Here is a 24183-nt window from a genome sequence, read left to right as displayed (position 1 = left end):
ATTAATATCAATATATTTTATTTGGAGAGTTATCTTGCGACATTTCGCCAGAAGTATTACAAATTATTATTTGAAGTACTATACTTTGTCTATATCACTTTAAACATGGGTCTACTTTTCGGCGTAGTGGTAAAAGCCTAATAATTCCCGCCGATTACGAGCTGATCAAAGTATAAAAGGTTGGTTTAAGTGTACCAACGTCTTAGAAGAAACCAGTGCTAAGGCTGAAAGATATTGTTTGATTTGATCTTGAATTATAATTAAATAATAAGCAAATTAACTCATCATGGAAGTGCTTCAAATTCATCTTTGATATGACTGAACTCTTTTCAAAATATAAAATATTCCTGTGCACAATCCTTTACTTTGGTGTTCCATCTTTTCAAATTACACAAGATTTGCAAACAAATGTTGATAATAAAACACATTGATCACGCAAAAGATTACTTATGCAAATGAACAGTTCATAAATTTATAAGTTTATCATTGAACTTTAAACTTTGGATCCAAACACAAAAATTGTTATTACTACTGCAGAATTATCAGATAGACCTCTGTGATTCACTCTTACTGATGAAAGATAAAGAACTGTCTGAAAATTACAAGGTAGGAATACATTTGTGATGTGATCAAGCAAATTCAGTCGCAAGTCCAGAACATTGATTTTGAGATATAGTCAAACAAAGGAAATAATTTCTTCTCTTTTCTATTGTTTTTGAAACCCTTCAACTGCTCATATCTTTGGAACAATTTGCCCAATTTCAATGGTTTTTTTTGTAAAATGTAGCTTTGTGAATGCTTTATACATCAAAGTAGAAAAATGAAAATTGAATATGCCCGACTTCAGACTGATTTTGCTTGATCACACCACATTTGTGTGTTTGGATCAAAAGATTGAATTTCAATCATATCAACACTGGTAACTTTCCAACAATGTGAAAGATCACATGGATTTATAGTAGATATTGAAATTTTTAAGCCTCTCAAAAGTGAGTTGGGAGTGTGGGAGCAACTTCAAAACATAATCTTAACCCTAATCTCTTCATCTTAACCCTACAAACTATAGGGTCCACAACTTATAAGTTCCCCCCTAAATACTTTTTAAAATAAATCGAAATGACGAAATGCAAACCTGTAAAAAGATATGGGTAGCCTTATTTGTTTTACACATGTGGACCAAATTTCAGCATCACACGTCACTGGGTTCAGTCACAATGGTTCATTATGTAAAAAAAAGAGACTGTTTTAAACAGTGTTAAAAGTTGCATCTGAGTCCATAGGACTCAATTCTCAAACAATACAGTAGGCCAGGGATATTCATGTGTTTGAAAAAAAACCTTAATCTTTGGTATTCTTCTTCTTCTTTTCCAAAAGCAAAGCAGGTGTTTAATTCTTTTCTTTTTAATGATAAATGGCTGAGATGAAAAGAGACCATGTTAATAATGACAAACACATGGGCAGGTCTAACATACTGTATTGTTTGACAATTGACTCCTTTGGACTCGGGTGCAACTTTCAAAACTCCCTCATTCTTTACATAATGAACCATTGTGACCAAACGCAATGATGTGTGACACTACAAATTGGCCCAGATTTATATAACAAATAAGGTTACGCATAACTTTTTACAATTTTACATTTCGTTAAATAATTTTCGATTTATTTCAAAAAGCATTAGGGGGAACTTATCCTATAATCCTAATGTCTTGGGTTGGCAACAGTGGCAGTTCATATTCACAAGTCATGCTTTGGTGTCATCAAGCAAATACTGCAATATACAATATTTTTGTGAGAAGAAATATGTTTGATATGAAACAAATCATATTTGCAGCATGTAATTTTTTCTGACATGGATACAATGCGTTAATATTATTATGTACATGGAAGTTAATTGAATAAAAGTCGACAACCAGCTCTTTTTCTCTCCCAAATGGCATTATATTGTTAAAGAAAATATATTGAAATGTACATGTTTGAAAAGTGGCTATACAGAATAAGCCTAGCATATCAAATATTTTGTGCACCTTACTAATAGGGTTATTTAAAATGGTGATTTGGTTATAGGTAAAGAATTCTATGATTTTGCTTTGGTATAAAATACAGGTTGTTTCCAATTAGCCATTAGCCACTTGGCTATAAAATCATTAGTATTCAAAATCACTATAAAGTTCAGCAATTATTTTCATACTAATGTGATGCTACATTTCACAAATCACCTTGACAATGGTACCATATTTGGCATTACTTAACAATGTTTTTAAGTATATAACTATTTTGATGTGACTGTTGTAACTTAGTAATTTGTCATGATAGCAATGCGCCCATTGCAAGAAATACATGCATATGTAACATGTCATGTATTTGTGTCTTTTATTGGGACATACTGTATCCACTTACATATCACAATATAAGCATACTGTTATTTTTAAATGAAACTGATGCATAAGCTGGTATCATGCAAACTTCTTAGATCTTGTAGGTCTTTGGATTCAAAAAGCTCCAATGTCATTTAAACACATTACAATGTATATTGCGTATCAAAATCTTTACATGATTTTCTGAAGAGAAGTTTAAAAACACACAATTATTATAAATATCTTGTACTGAAGCCCATACTTGCTGGTAGCCAAATTATTAGTGAGGATGCAAAATGCCCTGATCCAGAGTCATCAACTGGGCAAGTAAAATCTGTTACATACACACCCCAACTGAAAAGTGGTAATTTTCATACTGCGTCGATTTTGAACTAATTCCGTTGTTTTTAAATTCATGATTTTGCGTATTATAGGCCTCTACATAAAAGAACATATTTGTTTGTTTTCATTTTCGCAGTAGCTGTGTTGAACGCAAAAATTATGCTCTGCAAAAATGTCCACTTTTACAGTAGTTCAGTCAGTTGTGTGGAAAGTTGCTGTTTTCAGTTAAATTAACTTTGATGTACATGGCCATTTTGTGCATCAGTACACACACTTGAAACAGGTGTAGTTGCAAATGATTGACATCAAGCAACAGAAATGTCAGACCATGTCCACATATTTCAACAGGACCTTATATGATGAGATATACAAAACAGGTGGCTCATAATTAAACACTACATGTTTTGAAGAGTTTTGAGAGGATGTAACGTACCACTGCCCACCATTTATACCACAGACATGGCTAGCAACACATGACAGTAGGCAGGTTGTTGTCACTTATACCTGTATGTCTAGTAAGATATACATACACAAGTAAAGAAGTCACCCAATGGTGCAGAAGAACTTGATGGACTTGAGCATGTCCATAACACACTGTAATGGCAATCCTGCAGGTTTATATACCATACTCTAAAAACACAGCCCCAGTCTCAAACTGCATATTGCACACTACTGGGGTCCATTTCACTCAACTTAACAAAGCTCCAAATTCAATTGTAACTAATGACGTATTGTAAGTTCCATTTCACTAAACTTAATTACGAACGGTACCCATCACAAGTACATGTAATAGGGATTTACTAGTCTTTTACTACAGGGACCCTTCTTTAAGTTATGTCTTGTAAAAGGTATGCTATTCCTAACATACAAGTTACTCGAGTTACGAAGGGCTAAAAGTTTAGTGAAATGGACCCCAGCTTTCTGACGTGCAGTGGGTTCTTATTATTATTCTAAGATGCAGCAAGTCTCTTTAAGGTAATAGCTATTGGCAAACCATAGTGAGTAACAGTGTATTAGAGATTCTTAGGGTTAAACATTCATACTTAATAATTGGTCATCATCAACACCAATGGGCTATTCCACTTGAAATACTAGTCATGACCTTAATCACATAGGGGTGTAGATTTCAAATGGAGTCATCCATTCAGGTAACCCCATTTGAAAATCACACTACCTATGTGGGAGATCAAGGTCACTTCTTCAAAAGAGGTGTAGGGATTTCAACTGGTATGGCCCAATTATTGTTTCTGCTTATGATGATATTGGTGTTAACACCATATCCACACAATTCATTTGTGTAATAATACGTATGCATACAGGTGACATGTAATCCAATACACATATTTCCAGAACAGTTTCTTCTCCATTGATTGGTTAAAAGTTCATCTTATGATAAATGTTTTGTGATTTTTACCTCAATGACTATTCATGGCATTCGTTTGACATAATTTACTCTATACCTTAAGTAGCTGGCAAGATCACAGTGAGACACCAGATGCAGATCCAGGATTTGAGAAATCATACTAAAAGGGGCTAATGGTTATTAGTATACTGGTACAACAGCCTGAGAGAGGCTAACATATCTACATGCACTGGGGATTGCACCAAAGCTCTTCCTTCTCCTTAAATCTGCTTCTTTTGTGTTAACGCTGTTGATGAGTTGTTATGTATTTTTTCCTGTTGTATTTCAGTACCAAATGCATGGTAACAATACATACATATTCACCTATTCTATCTAAGCACCTTGTTATTAAATGTATATACAATCACATGTGTGTACACGAACTTGTGAAGTGGGGCAACATGACTGTCTTTTTGGTGCAGTGATGACGAATTGATAAATACATTCTTGATCAAACTCTTACTCTGATACTGGAATTAAATAGCCAATTTTCATGGATGGTAGTACCATATTAGACTGCTGCCCTCATTCGTCAACTGTCTGGATTGACGACTGAGAAAACTATGTGGAAAAAAAGTGGCGGACTTTGCAACAGAATTCTTGTTGAACCAAGACTGCGCAGTTGTGTCCAAATTGATAGGCAGTCGTATAGTGGCGCACAACCAAAGTTGCGCGAGAATATTTTCATGAGTCCACCACGATATAAGCTGTCACTACAAAGCACTTGAGTAACACAAATACATGCGCAATGTAGACGACTGAGGGAGTTAGTCTAGTAACATATCAGCTGTATGGACCATAGTCATAATTTGATGATAAATACACTTCCAATTTATTTTCCTCTTATTTACAGAGTGCATTAACCACTTTGAGATTCTCCATCCATGGTAGTATTATGTTTGCAATATGGGCAGGGGTCAATCAGTGGCATACTGGACAGGGACAGGGTGGGGCTGGGGTCAACCAGTGGCATGCTGCCCAGGGGAGGGGTCAACCAGTCAACCAACCTGCTGCCCAGGGGTGGGGCAGGATTACCGGGACAAATTGACCAAAATTTGTGATGTGCATTTTTCATTTTACCTGTTTTATGCCATGGTTGTCCTATCAGGCCCATTTTAGCATTATAATTGCAAATTTTGGCACACACCGTTTCCCCCAGTTTTGGTAGCAGATCAGCAGGACTATTGCCCGGTGGGCTACAGTGGTCTACATTGGCTAATTTGGCACTGATGATTCTGCATCGGCAATTCTTAGGAAATTGATATAGATATATATACTCTTACTCTAACTCATACTTAATTAACCAGATTGAGATTTTCCAATCGTGGAGGTATCATCATATTTGCAATATGAGCTGGAGACAGAGTTGGTGAATTTGGCAGTGATGATCCTGCTTTGAGGTCCTTGTAGCATGGCCTACACACAGGTACTGGCCGCTGAGAGAAGTGTCCTGGTAATGGTGTTTGCTTGTCAATACATCGCATACAGAATACGTTGCCACATTTCCAGCAATGATACTGTGATAAAGACAGAACATGTTTTCTTTAGTAATAGAAAATCTGTTATCCACCTTTACTTTATCATCTTTAGTTATCTACCTGTACGTACCAAGTGGTTTTACACTTAAAGGAAGGTGATCCGAAATATTTGGAAAATTGAATTCTTTAAAACCCACCTTTAATCACCTAACTTTTAAACAGTGATTTAACATTAACACTGAAGTGATCATATTGTTGAAGTTATACTTCTTTTGTTGGTATGTTTTTGTTTTCATCCTTCTCTTTCACTATTAATTTTGGAGTTAAACTTCTTTTGATTACTTTTTTTTAAATTGTTTCTGAAGTTATATCTGTGTATGTGTGTTTGTAGGGGTGTGTTTGGGTGGGGGTATGTATTTATTCTAGCAGGCAACCCCCTGGGCACCCATGGAAAACAGTGTTATTACTGATTGGGTATCCCCAGGCTAAAGAAGATGTAATAAATAATAAATAAACCATGAGTATTTGTGTCTTGGCTTCAATTGCTGAAATACAAGATTAACAAATCCTCCAAACTTGCTATCATTACAAAAATGACACAAATAACTATACATCACAAACAGGATGAACAGATTCTGATACAAATTTCACAAAAACCTCTTCTTACCTTTCTACTGAAATGATCAAATGGAGTTGAACATACACACTGCCTGATATTCCTAAAACTCTGCCAATCAGCAGCAACCGATTCCACCGCATCAGCCGTCAATGATGCCGATATGATTTCCCCGCTATCCTCTCTTTTTATGCCTGGAATCTTGAGTGGTGATATTGAGGTATCCCCTGCTACAATGTCTTTCATGCTGCTTGACGAGCTATTAGCAACTTTTTCTAATTCATCAACAGTTTTATTATCCACTGAATTGGGTATACTGTGTTTTGTGATGGGTGGATTCTCCAAGGAATCTACTGAGTGATTACTGAGACTGTCTTCCCTACTGCCATGGTGCTCTGTTTCATCTTTCTCTTTCTCATCGTCGTACTTCTTGTTTTTGTCTTCGTACCCTAGCATCCTTCGTAAACTGGTGACTTTCTGCAAGGAAATAACGTATATTGTACCGGGTGTCTCAAAAAAGGTTACATGAAGATTTAAAAAAATCCAAGTTATTTTTACCAAATATAAATTTCATGACTTATTGCTAGTACCCTGTGAATGTCAAGTTTACAACTTGCATACTTTTAGGCCATTTCTTTCTTTATGTTAACCCATCAGCTCTATGTTATAGATCTACTTTCCTATAATCATGCCCAGAACGTATGTTAGCTTTCAGAAAAGAACAGACCTCTGTCCATGGTGCACATACGAGCCGTAAACAGTGTTAAGCATAGAAGTGGAGTTCTGATTGGCTGATTCAATCATCCCACAATCATAACAACAGTCCGGTAATCTGATTGGCTGATTACATGTCAAAGCTTCTTTTTGTTCAGAGCAATGCTCATGAAAGGAACACAAAGCCTCACCTATGTCACTCATACATAAGGTGCACATCTTGAACAGAGCATGTGAGGTCCACATGTGTACTCTTATTTCTAAAATTTGTGAAAAATATAATTGTGCTATTGTCAAAATGAGGCTTGTTTATTATGGTAGTTTACTTTCTTATATGTGTTATTATTTGCTTGAATACTTACAGATTCCAGATACTGTACATGGTCATCTAATGAGGAACTGTGGTCCTTCATTGCACTGAGTATGTCCATTAGAGGCTCACGTGGATGAACACCATTCTCATAACGGTTGTACATACCCCTCCAAAACCTACACAACAAAACATTAAGAAATGTCAATGTTTGCTATTATGTGTGTGTGTGGGGTATTTATACCCGTCCTCGACTCCGTGCATCCATGGTATTCATGCTTTTCGGTGAACTTTAAAACACCCCTTTTGCATCTCATTTCGCGAAGTTTTTAGGGAAAAACACCCTTTTTTAGCGATTTCGCAATTATTTGCCTTCGACAATACCCCTATTTTTGCTAAACCGCGAACTTTATTTCTAATTTACCCATTTCTGGCAGAAACGCGTAGGCTGTTCAATGAAAATACCTTTTTTTTCAATTTCGCGAAAACATGTTTTGAAAAAACACCTCTTTTTTTGTGTGTTTCGCGAATCGCGTTTCTTCATCTGAAAACACCCCTTATTTCGGGAAATTTTCGACGAGCATGAATACCCGCGGATGCACGGAGTGCGGGGACCGGGATTTATACGCATATCCTTTTTTATGCCTCAATTCTCATCTTAATTTTAATGCACTAGGAATACAGTAGATGACAGCTGAAAGAAGAAAATTGTGTCTGTATTGAAGAACCTTTCTTGAAGGTGCTCTGAGAGATATTGCAAAAAAAAAACATTGAACGAGAAAATATTGCCTTATTTGGATAGATTGAATACTCAAAGAGATAACCGAGCAGTAATTTTGAGTTGATGCATATTTCTGGAATCAGGAGTAGCCTGCACTTTGAGTGTGTGAACGATTAATAAATATTAAGTATATATCCTAATGATCACTTCGTACATACTGTTGTTCTTGCATGTATGTATGGTGTGAAAATCACTTCACAGGTTATATAAGGGCAGTTTATGGTTATCACCTATTTGTCACTATGCAGAAATCACAACCATAACAAAAACTTACCTAAATGCTTGTGGATTAGTGTTAGGTTTTAACACTGGATCTTTACTAGCTAGCAGTGGCCTATATAATGGGTTGATATAATCTGCCATACGAGTCTGCATATATGCCCAAAGTGAGTAGGTCCTCTCTGATACCCTGCAAACAAACAAAATCAATGTTACTTGTAGTGACACTAACATTACTCATAGAGGTCAGTCTGGGAAGCTAGTGACTGCATCAGTTGTTTGGTGGGTATTGTGAAAAGGAACCAATGATTATCCTAAAGTGTGCAGACCCAGGAGTAATCCGAGGTCCAAAGCAAAATGTTTTGCTTTTTCACAATACTTTTAAACCACAGCTTATAATAATACAGGTGCAAAAAGAGCTCAAGCAAAGAGCAAACAACAAATAAGTATAGAGTGTATGCAATAAACCAACCGGAACAGTATAACAATTGAAATGGCAGCCATGCTGGAGGACAGTTCTAAGATAACTTAAGATGAGAGAGGGACAGGTTTCTAGATCGATTCCACAATCATTCATACCTATCAAACGTTTCATTGTATTATTATGCGAATTTTCCCGTGGTACCTTATGGAGGACAGAATTTTATTTAAATGAGAATGACTCTGTTATGAGTGACGTCGTATTGCATACCCTCTATAACAAGCAATAAACAAGAACTTTACCACAAGCAATATTCATGAGGTGAGTTTTAAGTGATGTTTTAAAAGATTCAAAAGAACAAGAGTGGAGACTGGATGTAATGAGGTAGAGAGTTCCATTGACAAGCAGCTGCCACAGAAAATACCCTCCCCCATGACAGGGATGATCTTTGTACAACAAGAAAATCTTTTGTATGGATGAAGGACTTCAGTGATATATGATGGACCAATTCCATTTATGCAATCAAACTAACACAAACATAAACTAACACAAACACAATTTACTACCACAACCAATGCTCTTACCTGAGATCGACTCTGCCCTTTTCACAGTTGCCTAAGAAGTTACCAAACTGACAAGAGAAGACATGATCATGTAACTCCAGTAAGAACCTCTCATTGAATTGAAACTGACAGGGAAACTGTTGAGTTAACTGCCACACGGAATCTATGAATTGAGTGAAGATTGGAGACACTTCACGTGGGTCACAAGCTATCAAACCACACCTGCAAAGGCAAATAAAAATGTGATTAATTTGGATGGAAAATATATATTGCAATTAGGACAACTAAACAGAAATGTAGTCCTAACCATACTTTGCTCCCTACTGAAGACAACATTATATTTTCTTAAATTTCAATCGTTAATTTTGCCTGACTTGAATATTCTCTTGGTCGGGCTGACGTCACAAAGGGGAAATAGCCTTGTAAAATCAGTGTGCGCATGTGCAGTTCCCCTTTCTCGAGCTGGTTGCTATGCGCGCGCTTGTGCAAAGGGGACGAAGAGGACAATGTTCCCAGATGTCCGACCGAGTGAATCTTATAGTTCAGAATTGTGGCAATTACAAACTCTAAACAAATCATATATAAATATATGTAGTATTGATATGTACTTTATATGACATACCTCATAAATCAACAGCTGAGTCAAACATGAGTGTAGTACAAAACTACAATATGAAATTTTGAACAAAAAAACAAGTGACTCTAAGTCTGTTCCTGAACATAATTTCAGATGAGGCAAAATTGTGAATACATACTATCTTAGATTATTTATTTAATTCCTTTATAACATACCTATGCAGAAATTTGTGACCAAACGCGAGCCATTCCTTTTCTATCAAAACCTGCAAAACAACAAAAGTCGTAAGTCAGTTTTTAAATTTTTTATATTATATTATATTATATTATATTATATTATATTATATTATATTATATTATATTATGCTACTACACTTTAGTTGGTCCCCATTCCGATTAAATTCACACATCTGGCCCATATTTAAGTGGAAAATCGTTGCAGCCGAAATGAAAGTTTGATCAACAATGACGGATCTGCTGCCGCTGCCAATGTTAACTCATGATCACTGTGACTGACCTCAGATCAAATTAACTACATTTAAATAGAACCAGCATTGATTCCTAGATGCTACCTGTCTACACCACGGATAGCAATTTACACCTACAGAGCAGCTCATTTACATGCTTTACGACAGACATAATGATGATAATTATGATCACATTGGCCTATATGTATTTGTTGGTTGATTGTTTCGTGGGGTAGCTAGACAAAATAAAACAGAAAACCTCTGATAATCTTTAATCAAATGAAACAATGGCATGACATTGCCTATCTTGGGTGCAGCTGATCAAATTAATTCAAATTAAACTGGTTCACAAAAGAATGATGAACCTGGCAAAACAGATTTATGACAAGCTCTTACCTGAAAGCCCTGAATAGTCCTATAGTATGGGTCCAGCATCATACTAGACAGTGAACATGTTTGTGCTGTACGATCCCAGCCATCAGAACAATGCACTAATACACTCACTCCTTCTTCTGTGAGAGCCTGGAAATAAGAGAACATATTATTGCAATTCTAAGGCAGCAGTAAATTGTTTCAAAAACAAATGATACATTTCTATAGTCCAATTTATTGTTCCTGACTTGAATCTTGATTACACAGCCGTTGACGTTAGTCACGGCTGTGTCTTTTTTCTTACAGGATCTTCTTCTTTCTTCTGCCGACCATTACATTTGCTCTAGCATTTACATGCATGCATCGATTTTGACCTAACTTGGTCAATATCAATCACTGACCATGCCCCTACATGTCACATGAAATTCGTGGGGTCAAAGGTCACGTAGGGTTCACAGAGGTCAAAAATGTGATTTCAACTCAAAATGCTACTTCTCCCACAAATTTCTCAGGACAGTAACGCCACTTGCACACATGCATTGTTATTACCCAGTGTCTATAAATCATACACAGATTTGAGGTGAAAGGTCATTAAGGGGTCACTTCCGGTAAAAAACAAATTCCTTCAAAAAATTTTATTACCTTAGCAAAACATAGGAGAGTGACGGTATGTGCACACATGAATTATGTTTACCTAATGTATATGTGGTATTTTTTATTTGGGGTCAAAGGTCATTAAGGGGTCACTTCCGGTATAAAACGAAATACCTTCAAAATGCTACTTCTCCCACAAATTACATAGGACGGTAACGCAACTTGCACACATGCATTGCTAATACTCAGTGTCTATGAATCATACACAGATTTGAGGTCAAAGGTCATTAAGGGGTCACTTCCGGTATAAAACCAAATTCCTTCAAAAAAATTTATTAGCTAAGAAAAACATAGGAGGATGACGATTTACCTAATGTATATGTGGTATTTTTTTATTTGGGGTCAAAGGTCATTAAGGGATCACTTCCGGTCTAAGACAAAAAACATTCAAAATGTCCCTTCTGTCACGAATAACATGGCAGAGTGATACTATATGCACACATGCATCAAGGCAATGCCTGTGGGGTTTTTGTAGATTTTGGGGTCAAAGGTCATTAAGGGGTCACAACACGGCTGTGTTCGTGGTCTTATACCACAGCTAAGTCTAGTTTTTTTTTGGTCAGGAGTGAAGACACATTTTCTTCTGACTGTACAATTTGTATAATTGGCAAAATAAAAATGGAACTACTGAAGTTGGGTGATGTAGTGTGCATATAAATACAGCATGTGGGAGATATGAAAATTGAGATGTTTATATTGTAATCGGCATTAATTTTGATATCCAAATCTACATCATGAAGTATTCCTATCAAAAGTAACAAATTTTGTCTGACAACATCGAAATACAAGTTACCAAAGTTAGAGGCATCCTAAGTTCTTGGTGAAGAAATTAATGGAAAGAATAAAACCCCAACCTGATTTTCCTTTCCTTAACATAATAATGAAAGTCTTATACTGATAGCATATATATATATATATATATATATCAAAGTTCATTTAAGTACATTATAGAAATTTGACCTATTTTAAACCTTGAACCACATTATTTTGTGCTCATATCTCAAAATGGCATTTGTTGCAATTGACCTCATTTCATTGTGCAGGGTCACATTTGTGTTGTACACTCAGGAAAGTTACTATGAATGGATTAATCATAACAAAGTCCTCACTATTACGGGCCATTCTCCAGAAACAGTGAATCTGCTGTTTTTATACAGTCATTTTGTAAGCAAGAAAGATTTAGATGTTAAAAATGAAACCTTAGAGCATTTTACACCAAAATTTCACAAGTTCAATTCAAGGAGAAAGGTGAACAATATAAATGAAAAAAAACCAAAAAAACAACTTAATTGCTGTATTTAAAGGCAGCCTATGATAATGCATGATGGAATAAACATCACAACGTTTATTCAAGGGTGCTCTATTTTACTTGAACTTAAAGAATATATAAATGTGACCCGATTTACTCCACTCAGGTTAATGTTGGCAAATACGAAACTGAGCTATAGCTAGAAATAGGTTAGGGTTATAGTTAGTCAGAGTTGGACTATGAACATGCAAAAATGTTGTAACTTCGCAATCAAATCAGTTATACACATGGGGTTTGGACTGATAGATAGGAAATTTTTTACTTCATAAAAATCTAATAAAATTCAATTTTGAAAAAATATGACTTAAGCCTGAGTGGACTGGATCGGGCCACATATAAAGAAAACAGTTTTAGTTGAATTAAGCAGTATCGCCAGGTTTTTAAAGTCACAACCCACACATTCTTTCAAAATATTGGTAAGTTGGTCTTACATTTTGGGTGTAGATTATTGAATGACCGTATTATGTATCCATTCAAGAAAATGTTTTCAGGTTTGTGTGGTTAAAATTGCCTGTGACTTGATTTGTTGATTAACTGAAAATTGATGTAAACATGACAGGGTTAGATGTATCCTCGGTAATGTTTGACACATCCCAGAGTATGACCCTAAAACTACAATGCTTGTCAAAAGTGTTGGGACACTTGGGATAATATAAATGAACCCCCTTTCCCCAATCAATGTCGAATCTGACAATGCTACTCATGCATGCCCAGTAGAACCCAACACTGAATGGTGTGGAAGGGGCAGGGTTAGGAGTTTGGGAAGGGCTCAGGCTTGACATCGAAGAAAGCAGCATTTCAGAATGTTAACAATAATGGAAATAAGGCCATAATACAGTGCAACTTTTCCATAGGTGTCCCAACAACTTTTGATAAGGATTCTAGTTCCAATAGATGCAAAACATGTGCTGTCCTTACCTTTGCAATAAACAAAGAAGTATCTACAATTGCTTTGATATGTTTGAGCCAACCACTTGATCCAAGACCACTCAGAAATGCTTCCATTGATGGATTTTTTAACTCACAAACTGAAAGTTCAAGCAAAAAATAAATCAATCAATAAATAATTAAATTACACTGTGAGAGTATGACAATTGACCTAGGATTTGCACTGCCAAAGGAAAATTGCTTTAAAAAGTAGAATATTACACATACAGATGTTTAGCAAAGTGCATATGATATCCCAAGGCAGTACCTTATCTAGGAAATTTAGTTTCCCAGCCATTTGAATGTAATTGCCCATTCAAATTTGACCCCGAAAACATTAGGTAGGCTTCAGCAGATAAAACAGGATTAGTGAGTCACATATGAGGGGAAGATTTTGCAGCAAACTGCTTTTCATGACATGATTAAAATCATGAATGAACAAATGAAGAACATAACAGGAAATTAGACAATAATAACAAGACTTATTTTCACTTAGAAAATCTAAATGCCTTGATCCATTTTGACAAGTGATAAGCTCAAAAAATAAAACGGATAAAATGTTACTTTACACAAGGATGTCGGTGGAGGTTTTTAACTGACTTATAGAGGGATGAATGTGCGCGTACAGGATGCAACAAAGGCGCTCGCCCCTAACGGGTGGGGTTCAGGGATGCTCCGGCATTTTAGGGTTTTTAGACTGGCCAAGTATCTTATTTTTCAATGGTTGTTTTCTCAAAAGTTATTTATTTTTTCGGTTTTTGAGTGTCCCTGGCCCTACAGAGCTAAATGCTAGGATCATTCATGGTTGACACTTAAAAAATTAAAGAAAAGAAAAATAGGCCCTAGTCTTTTTAATATTCAAAGTTATAACTTTGTCATATTCTATATTAATGATTTCAAAATGGATACAAATTTAATGCATTTTGAAATCATTAATAGAGTATGACATGAACACAAATTATAACTTTGCATATTAAAAACACTAGGTCCTATTTTTTTTTTTTTAATGTCAACCAAGAATGATCCTAGCATTTTAGTTCTAGGCCCAGGGACACTCCAAAACCAAAAAAGAGAAAAAAAAACTTGAAAAAAAAAATCAAGAGATTTCACACCCCTGAAATTACATGAAAGATATGTCACAAGTTTAGTGTGGCTGGTCATGTATATGTTGTTACATGTGCAGCCTTCATTTAGGATGTGATATACTTAATCAATCTATTTTGAGATATATAACATTTAACATTGTTTTGATGAAGCTACATCAATACCGTGCAGCTAGCCTGCCTGCTAACCTACCTTCTGTTAGCTTCTGTAAACTGGCCCTCATTACATGAATGTTTTCAATTCCTAGAAATTTGAATTTGATGTTGGAGTAGAAGTCAGTGTTCTCGTAGCCTTTGCCTGAAGCTTTGTTTACCATGGCATTAATCTGAAGTAGAAAAAGATACAAATAATTCATAGTACCTAGCAGGAACTTGTAGTACTTTAACAATTGTTCTGCATCATTGAGCCCCAACTCAACAAATTCCCTATTACTGAGCAATACATTCTTAGCGGCAAAACACTCTGAGAACATTACCAAGTAGCCCATCAGAAAGTCAGGTAAAATATGCAGTGTGTAATAATAAGTTCCATTCATGCAGTGCGTAATACGCACTGCATGAACTGCGTATTCTTTGTGTGCCTATTGCTCGTGGCCAACAAATGAGATAAATCAATGCACTTGTTGTGATGTTGATTCTTGTCAATGCACAAGCCACACATCAACATATCAGCTTGTGTGCATTGGACTATTCCAGTTGTAATCCATACACTCCCTGTGGAAGCATGACCTTCAAATCTCCCACACAGGGGTGTAGATTTTAAATTGAGTCACTCATTCAGGTAACCGCATCTCACTCTGTGTGAAAGATTAAGGTCACATTTTCCATAGAAGGATGTATGGATTTCAAATGGTATAGCCCATTGATTTGTCTCCTCTCTCTCTCTCTACAAGTAATATATCGTTTTCAATGTATAATGACTAACCTTTGGTCTTGTGTCTACCACATACATGAAGGCGCTTTTGGGATTAGCCCTTAGTATAGCCTGCAACATTTGTTCATCTTCCATACAACGTGCACTGAATCCCGCTAAGGGCTGACTACAGCGTGTCATGGCTGCCTGTAACATAATATATTCATATTATAATTATTAGCCATCAACATTGTGGATTAACATAGAATGGCGCAGACGCAACACCTATGCGAAGTGCGCTTTGTGAAATTTGCGCACACTTTTGTTAATTTACGGAGCTTAAGTTGAAATTTTATTGACACACGTAACAACAAAAACTGCATAATTTTCACCAATTAGGAGTAGAACAAAGTGTTTGATTTGATTTTGATTTGTTCGGGTTTTGACAACCCTGGATAACCCAAGAAAGCCTCTATTGAAGCTTATTTCCATTGGGGTCCATTTGAACACCGGGACGGGTTGGGAACAGTCAGGGGTTAACACCCTACTCTTTTCGAAACTGGCGCGAGATACATGTACAGGTATGGCTCTCTGTACACGGGACCGGCGGCTTGACGTCCGCTCCGAAGGGCGGAGTACTTTCATGATTCATTTACCCAATTCTAAATGAACCATGGGAGAGCGGAAGTCTGAATTTAATCTACAGAAGTTGCCAATTAATTTCAGACTTTTTTTTTCCCAAGTCAATATCCCAGCAAATCGCCACCGCCGGGAATCGAACCCGGGACCTCATGCACTGAAGGCAAGTACCCTAACCATTGCGCCACGCTCTCCCGTGAAGTATAGCACAGATATTACATATCAGGTAACAGTCAAGCCTATTAAATGAGAGAGCTATACAGTGAACTTGCTTTCATTGAATGAAGATACAGTTTATTATGCTTCAAGCTTGTTGTCTCGTTTACTACTGAGTTCTATTTGCCTTCAGTTTTTGACTTGAATTTGTTCTTAAAATACAGCATGTAGTTTCACTGCCTGATTTTAGTTGTCTGTCCCTGACAAAAGGCAGTTGTTTTCTAACCCTGATTTTGTGTATAATTACATGAAGGAATAGCCAAACTTTGCCTACTTTTGTGCCTACATTTGTAGTTTGGTTTCTCATGTCTGCTTATGTGTACAGTTGATTTTCATCACTTGTTCCAGTGCACTTTCGTATCCCCATTGATCATTGTTGCTTTTGCAGGTTTACTTTTGTGGACCTTGGAATTTGTAATTTTTGGTTATCAAACTTAAACTACTTTTGAGCCTACATTTGTTGTTTTTTGTCCCCCTTGGCATACCGTCTAGTCTGTATTTTTCTTATTCCCTACATGAAGCTGGTATACCTTGATCTTTTTCTTTCCAGTTGTTCTTGTATTCAAGATATCCTCTTGTATCATTTATTGATCCATGTGTTGTGTCCTCGTATGTTGGATTCACCATTACCCTCTTTTTTTAGAACTATACACTGTTTCAAGTTTACTTACATTGTTACTATGAAGGTAAGACAGTACAGGCAGTCTACCTCGACTTCTGAATCGTGCGCTACCAAACAGTATGGGGGCGCTTGCCGTCTTGGGAACATGAATCAGCTTTGGGTAGGTATCACAAATCTGGAATAATAAAAACAAATTACTTGTGTCAACTGTCAAACTAGTTATATCAATTATGGATTCTGCATATTATGGAAAACTAATTATTCAACAACTTCTTGGTTAAATAATTGGACAAAAAAGAACATGCACATAATTTTACAGCATGAATGTTCAATGTTGGCTTTACCTTTCAAAATAACCCTGTGCACCTGTCACTCAATTGCTTGCTTGCTCACATTCTCACTAAATAAATGCACATACACAATGAAAATACCAAATCAACCATAAATTGAAGGAACAAAAGTGCAAAAGTACTATATATTACAAGGTTATTTCACACAGCAGATTATGTTTCTCAACGGAAACAGATGTTACTTCTGGAAATATGACCATGCAATCTCCCATAACAATTTTGTAATGTCTTTATGTTTTTCTTCATTTTAGTTGTTTATCATACGAAGTCACTAATTATGTTTAAAACAAGGTTAGAAAAAATGTTGCATGTAGGCCTATTGACATCTTAAATTGCAAGCCACTAACTATATTACTAAAACACAAATTGTTATTGTTCATTAATTAGGTTAAATGTGGGTATCACTTGTTGTTTTAATAAATAAAAGACAAATTAATGCATCTGGGCTACCGGATGGTGATGCATTAATCCACCCACATCATCATGCATGCCATCATCTCAGCCTGTGTGCATTGCATCTCAGTTCTCTCTCAACAAACAAAATGCAGATTTTAACCTACAAATAGTACACTTTAAGGCGATTTAATACCCCCATTTTCATCAGTACCCATCTTCTTTTTTTTGTTGCAAATTTATAAAGTATATAAATATGTTCATCATCTCATGTCCTGAACTTATAAAATATCTCTACATAAAAAGTGGTTTTAAACCATTTTAGAAAATCATTTTAGCCCTATATATTTTTTTGTTTACTGTATCCTGGTAACTGAGATGTGTGTTTCATAACAATCCATAATTTATTTTATATAACACCTAAGTAGATCCTTGTCATTTGATTGGTTGATTGTTGGTCACATGTCATTCAATAAATAAACTATTGTACGGCCTACGTCACTACCGTGGAATTTGGTTATATGCGCCGTGCATTGTCGTTACATGCACCGTGCATTTTCGTTATATTCCGTACGTTCTATTGCACGGCTAGATTACATGGTGTGTGTTTTTCAGTCCGATCGGCGAACAGTATGCATAGCATAGGCCCTACCGTGTTACGGGATATTTTAAACAACAAACTTAATTTGCGGCAATTCTGGATGAATATTTTTGAAGAAATATAATCACATCTACAAGGAAAGCCGCGAATATCCATATTCCGATTTTTTTTTCTTTGGGGAAAGAAAAAGTAGAAAACAAGAAAAGTGAAAAGGTAAGCTTACAATACGCATTGGATAGGCCCGGTGGCTAGGTAAGCTTAAATTCTATTTTACTGCGTAGCAAACGCCTGGTAAAAATAATAATAGACCCTTAAAATAATACTTTTGAATGGCTTATTTTTGGGTGATACAAGAATGTATTGCTAAAAAAAGCCATATTTGTCTACGATTCGCATACAATATTTTAACTCCTGCAAAGCCATTACAATCAACAAATCAAATAACAAAGATCTATTTAGATGTTATATAAAACAAATAATGAATGTTTTTTCATTTGTGCAATGGAAAGAATATTTTCATTCGTTGAAAAATGGAATGTTCCATTCAACTCAGCTTCGCTTCGTTGAATGGAACATTCCATTTTTCAACTCATGAAAATATTCTTACCATTCGCTACTTGCAGTTCGCCATTATGCACTATGTGCGGGGAGAGCCTCGAACTGGCAGCATACATCACAGGAAGAATTCTGTAACCCTACACCGAACGTTATGACTAGTTCAATTCCCATTCATGTATGCTGCCAGTTCGAGGCTCTCCCGCACATAGTGCATAATGGCGGAACCGCAAGTAGCTTAATTGCACTCATAAACATTCATTATTTGTATACTATTGAACATGTCCAAGTAGAATACATGAATAGAATACATTAAATCCATTGTTATACTATCTATAGAAATAAACTCACTGATTATAACACTGAATAAATTAAATAGGCTAAATAATCTCTTCCACATAGATAATTTAATAATACACCATGTATGTATCTTCTATAATATGTAGTTAGGAAAAGAGATAAAAAAGGCTATAAGGTCATCAAAGGTCAGGTTATAGGTCAATTGGTTCAGGTCAAATTCAGGCATCAATTTGGAATACATGTGATAGTCTGTGATATCATACATGTCATAATGAGGCATCAATTTTGATATTTTGTCTGTTACTGGATATATAATGGAAATGTGTGAGGTGGATATACTAAAATACCTTGGGATGTAAATGGTGAGTACAATTTAGATTGCCTAGTTGAGTTGGATTGGGCAAATAAATATAAAATAGTTACCAAAATCACAAAAATGAAGTTTCACAAAAACTACCTAATATGGTGGTATAGGTGACAAAAAATACAATCTTTTTCAACATTGCTGTAGTGTGGTTGTGGTAACCTGTTACCTATGGCTTAATTAAGGTTCAGTGACATAGTGTTGCAAGTTCAAAATACAAAATATAGCTCGACATTGAAAATAGAAGCATTTTAACCGGTTCGTTTTTTGATAGTTATGGAGCACCAAGTTCATGAAGTCATAAAAGAAATCAGGGACCACTTATTCCCATTTTACATATCAACATTATTTCCCTAATGTGTTAGCAACACATATCCAAAATTTTAACGAAATCCGTTGATAGTAAGCTTTCCAAAATGAAGTGAATTTAAATCATCAGTGATGTACCTCCTTTTGGCTTCTATCTTCAAAAGGATGTAAGCTACATTGATACCGATGCCACCAATAAAACGAGAAGATTTGCCCCTTCATTTTGCATACCACTTTGTCCAATTTTTTTTTTGTACTTTTTTTCACAAAATGCAAAAAAATGCAAAAAAAAAATCAATGGGTGTAGTACCCCCTTAATACACCATATTACCTCATAATTCTTGTTGATGTTGGACGGTACCCAGTGTTCATTGGGGATTCCCAATCTAGCATATTCTGTCTCAAGATCCATTTGGTTCCAGCCAGAATAGATGTTATTGAATGTGGATGATTTGTAGTGAAAGGCATAGACTGCTTCCAATTGAGCTGTCAAAAAAAAGAAAAGACACATACATTTAAAAAAGATAGTCAACATTAGTATGTGACATGATCTAGGGACATGAAACTGATGTCAAAAATATATTCAATTGCAAGCTTTTTACATCAATTACTTGTCCTTCAAAATGCTATTTTGATTAATGTGAGACCTTGTTTTGCCAATTCTGTGTTGGTCAGGATTGCTGAAAATTATTCCATCTATCACTCTTACTCCCCAGACCTGAGTAAAACTTTGGATTGATTTGGGAGTGTATAGGGAAATAACAGTTTGTGTCAAATCTTTCCGGGTGACACAATAGCTTAACATTTTCTTGAGCAGAAAATGAGAATATCAAACTGAACAATATCTTACAAAAGTTGTAATTTCTAAATGAAAGGATTACGCGCAGGCCTGCTTCAAATTTTGTTAACTTTCCCATTCATCATATAAATCCTTCACTCATGCTCTGAGGGAGGTTGAGATAGAGCCCAATTAATTAATACACAGACTGAGAGAATAACTTGCCATCAATATCAGCAACATTGGAATCATTCCCCACAGACTGAGAGAATAACTGGCCATCAATATCAGCAACATTGGAATCCTTCCCTTGGATTGCATCACACACATACGTCATCTCAAACAAACTCATCTGTCATGTCACAGTTCTTGAGGTCAACTTTTAAGCTATGTTTGTTGAATGAAGATATTGAACTATGGCATTGAAATGAGGTCATTTTGACTCAATAATTGTGTCTGGAGATTTGGTTTCTGAAAATTCAATTCACTTGTGATAAAAGCATAGCATTACTCGTTAATTTGGTGCCTATGTTTGAATAATAAGGAAACTAAAAGCGGTCCCCCAGGGAAAAACTATATAGGTCATTTTTGTGGATACAAATCTGAGATGTTTTTGTTTGCCTACAGCTTACAACACTTCCTAGTTGGCACAACAATCTTGCTGCAATTCTCGCTTTTAATATCTTTTCACACTTGCACAATAGCTTCCTTTTATGCAACATTGCAGATATGGCATATAATAAAACAACTTCAATAATAGTCTGAATTGTAAGTTGACATGTCAAGATTGAATACATGTTTAAATACCAACTGAAAATTTTGTTCAGATTTTGGTTCTTCAATGGACAACTGTAATGGTCTTTTAGGTTGTCCTGCATTTGGTTTGGTTATCTCCGGTGAATGAAGATTCAAACATAGCTACAACAAAATAGTATTCTGACAAGATATTTTATCAATTATATTACCCTTTTTTGCCTCTGGAGAAAATCTATTTTATTTATTGGCATTTTTTCCTTGAGTAAATCTCTATAAACCACAGAGCAGTTAGCTTCAACTGTAAACATGCTTGGTGCCTTTCAGTTTGTTCCATCAGCTTTAATTTGGTCATAAATAATGAATGAGTCAGTCTGGAGATGTGGCCTTTTTGTATGATTACTTTTTTGTGCATCATCAATTGAGAACTTGTATTTCAATTGGCAAATTGGTATTTTTGAGGTTGTTACTTACAGCACCAAAATATATATGTTGTGTGACAATATCCACTTTTACAGTAGATTGATGAACACAAGAAATCTTACTATTTATCAACAGACACATGTGGCAAGGGTGGATTTCATAAACAAATACTGCTTGTAAAGTTGTGAGTAGTCTAGATACTGTGATCAGCTCCTAATAGGCAGGACTCACAACATTGTGGACTTAGAATGGGACACACAGCTGGGTTCAGTACCTACATGTATATATTGCATATAACAGATGTGTGCTTTTGTGAATTTACAGGGGTGTAAGTTGAAATGCTATTGATGCCCAATGTAACAAAAACTTAATAATTCTCACCTATTAAGAGCTGATCATAGTATACATCCATCATGACATGGGTTCCTGAAAAAGTCCCTAATATTTACTTAAGATGCATATCAATCAAAAATTGAATAAACGTCTTTCGTATAATTTAACCCATTGTAACTTTTGACACGTTTGAGGTATTGTTACATTGCTGAAAACAATAGAACACAAAAGAATTTGACCTCTTTTGTCTTTTTTTTTTGGTCATAACTTAAAATTTCATTGATTTTTTTTTTTTGATAAACTACTCATTTCACTTGATTTTGTTAAATATTTGACAGCCTGCAATCTAAAATAAATTTGCTTCTCTTGAAAACTTGTCTATATAATCACACCTGCCACTTCCCCATTAGTGAATATTTATAAAGTATTGATTACAAATTCTAAATTAAGTCAGCAAATATACACCTGCCATGCTATAACTGTCAACCGAAGGCACAGGCTGTATATTTTCATAATTTACAAGATGCTAATTAACAAATCTACCTTTACCATTTGCATAAAGATGTTTCATTTCATTTCTTTCAATTTAGTTTTTAAGATTCAGTTTTCTACATTAATTCAGTTAATTTCAATTCAATTTGATCATCTCATTTCATCTAATTATTAAATTTGATGTTCTATAGCTTGTTTAGAGCAATTGGCTTGTGCATATCACATAGATATATATGTCATTGAGCACTTTGTCCTAGGATTATATGCATGGGATTTTAAAAACCACTTCCACCTGTATTCCATAAACAACCGTATTCGTTCCATTAACCGCCCATGCTCCTATAAGCGCCCACCCAGCAACTTTACAACAAACACAATGTGAAATTTATCAACAGCCCATCTAATATTGTCAAAATACTTTCATTAAAAGGTCAAGTTTGAGGTGATTCTGACGTCCATCATTTTTTGTGAGGTCGCACTAACTAAATATGCTATCGATAACTAGTCAACAGTGTAAAAGATACCAGCCACCCAAAATGACTTTATGCGCCCTACCGTACTCCTGATTCCAGAAAATTGTAGCAATGATTTCTTAAAAAGAAATATCATCCTGTTTGTTTTGCCTAATATTTAAACCTAGCTCAATCATAATCTGTTAGCTGGAACTAGCAACAAAGGTCAAATTTAATATTTGGCCAAATTTTGGAAATAGGGCAAAAAACATGCATTTTTGCACATTTTCTTACAACTGCAGTCAAAAAATTCAAAGACTTGCCACAAGTCTGAGTACCGGTATTCAAAATCTTCAGTATAGGCTATGAGTTTGCTCATATTAATTTTAATATTTTATATTAATTTTGATAAATGTTTATAAACTAGATTAGAAAATTTAGAATGCATAATCTGAAATTAGTCTTATTACAAGCATTAGGGCTTTATATGAAAATTGTCAGTTTTAACATTCAATGTGCAATCCTGTAACACAGCACGCACAAACACATCAAAGTTCCTCTACAGATTGCAACTAAAATCATGGGGGAATATTTTCCGCATTCTTTGAAAGCTATATTTTTGGTTGTAACTAATAAGCATTATAACATGCGCAGATGGTATGTAGATGACGAAGGAGTCAGTCCAGTCTTCTCGGAACAGGGATGAAAGTGGCCTGATTTTGCAGGAAAAGCCTGAAAAAGCGTGCAACTTAGGGCCTCAAAAGCCTCAAAACGGGCCGTAAATAAATAAAGGTGCGGAAATTTGGAGTAACAAAAAGCCTGAATCCCTGCAAAAGCAGGAAAACTTGCATCCCTGTTGGAATTAACTGTGCACTCTTACCTGGATTAGAGAGTTTCTGAAGTGACTTGTACAATTCTTGACAGTCTTTCTCTCTTGGAATGACAAATGTAGCCATCTGGAATGTCTTGCATCGGATTTGGATGGGAGCTCCAGCTGCCGTCAATGACAACTTCTCTATTGATGCAACATGCATGTGCATTATCTAGAGGTAAATGATATCAAAATCACATGTATTAAAAATAAACAAGAAACATAGAAGCAAAATAGTCGCACTACCGTACTCTGAAAAACAAGAGAAGGA

General features: G+C 35.6%; 1 protein-coding gene across 3 annotated transcripts in view; it reads right to left on the bottom strand.

Annotated features, from left to right (window-relative positions):
* Positions 1-5263: 5263 nt before the first annotated feature.
* LOC140161333 (phosphatidylinositol-3,5-bisphosphate 3-phosphatase MTMR8-like) overlaps positions 5264-24183 on the bottom strand; it is a 32542-nt gene continuing 13622 nt past the window's right edge. For all 3 annotated transcript variants that reach the window (XM_072184815.1, XM_072184816.1, XM_072184814.1), the window contains exons 3-15: positions 23922-24084; positions 20142-20296; positions 16988-17113; positions 15534-15668; positions 14802-14934; positions 13497-13606; positions 10640-10765; positions 9993-10042; positions 9222-9422; positions 8272-8406; positions 7269-7395; positions 6244-6669; positions 5264-5615 (exon numbers count right to left, since the gene is read on the bottom strand). In XM_072184815.1, the coding sequence (XP_072040916.1) occupies positions 5394-5615; positions 6244-6669; positions 7269-7395; positions 8272-8406; positions 9222-9422; positions 9993-10042; positions 10640-10765; positions 13497-13606; positions 14802-14934; positions 15534-15668; positions 16988-17113; positions 20142-20296; positions 23922-24084 (2109 nt within the window). In that variant the 3' untranslated portion in view covers positions 5264-5393. The remainder of the gene's footprint in view (positions 5616-6243; positions 6670-7268; positions 7396-8271; positions 8407-9221; positions 9423-9992; positions 10043-10639; positions 10766-13496; positions 13607-14801; positions 14935-15533; positions 15669-16987; positions 17114-20141; positions 20297-23921; positions 24085-24183) is intronic.

The sequence above is a fragment of the Amphiura filiformis genome, chromosome 9, assembly GCF_039555335.1.
Source record: "Amphiura filiformis chromosome 9, Afil_fr2py, whole genome shotgun sequence".
Classification (NCBI taxonomy): Eukaryota; Metazoa; Echinodermata; class Ophiuroidea; order Amphilepidida; family Amphiuridae; genus Amphiura; species Amphiura filiformis.
The sequence above is the reverse complement of the archived record's forward strand: the minus strand, read 5'-3'. Positions and strand labels throughout refer to the sequence as shown.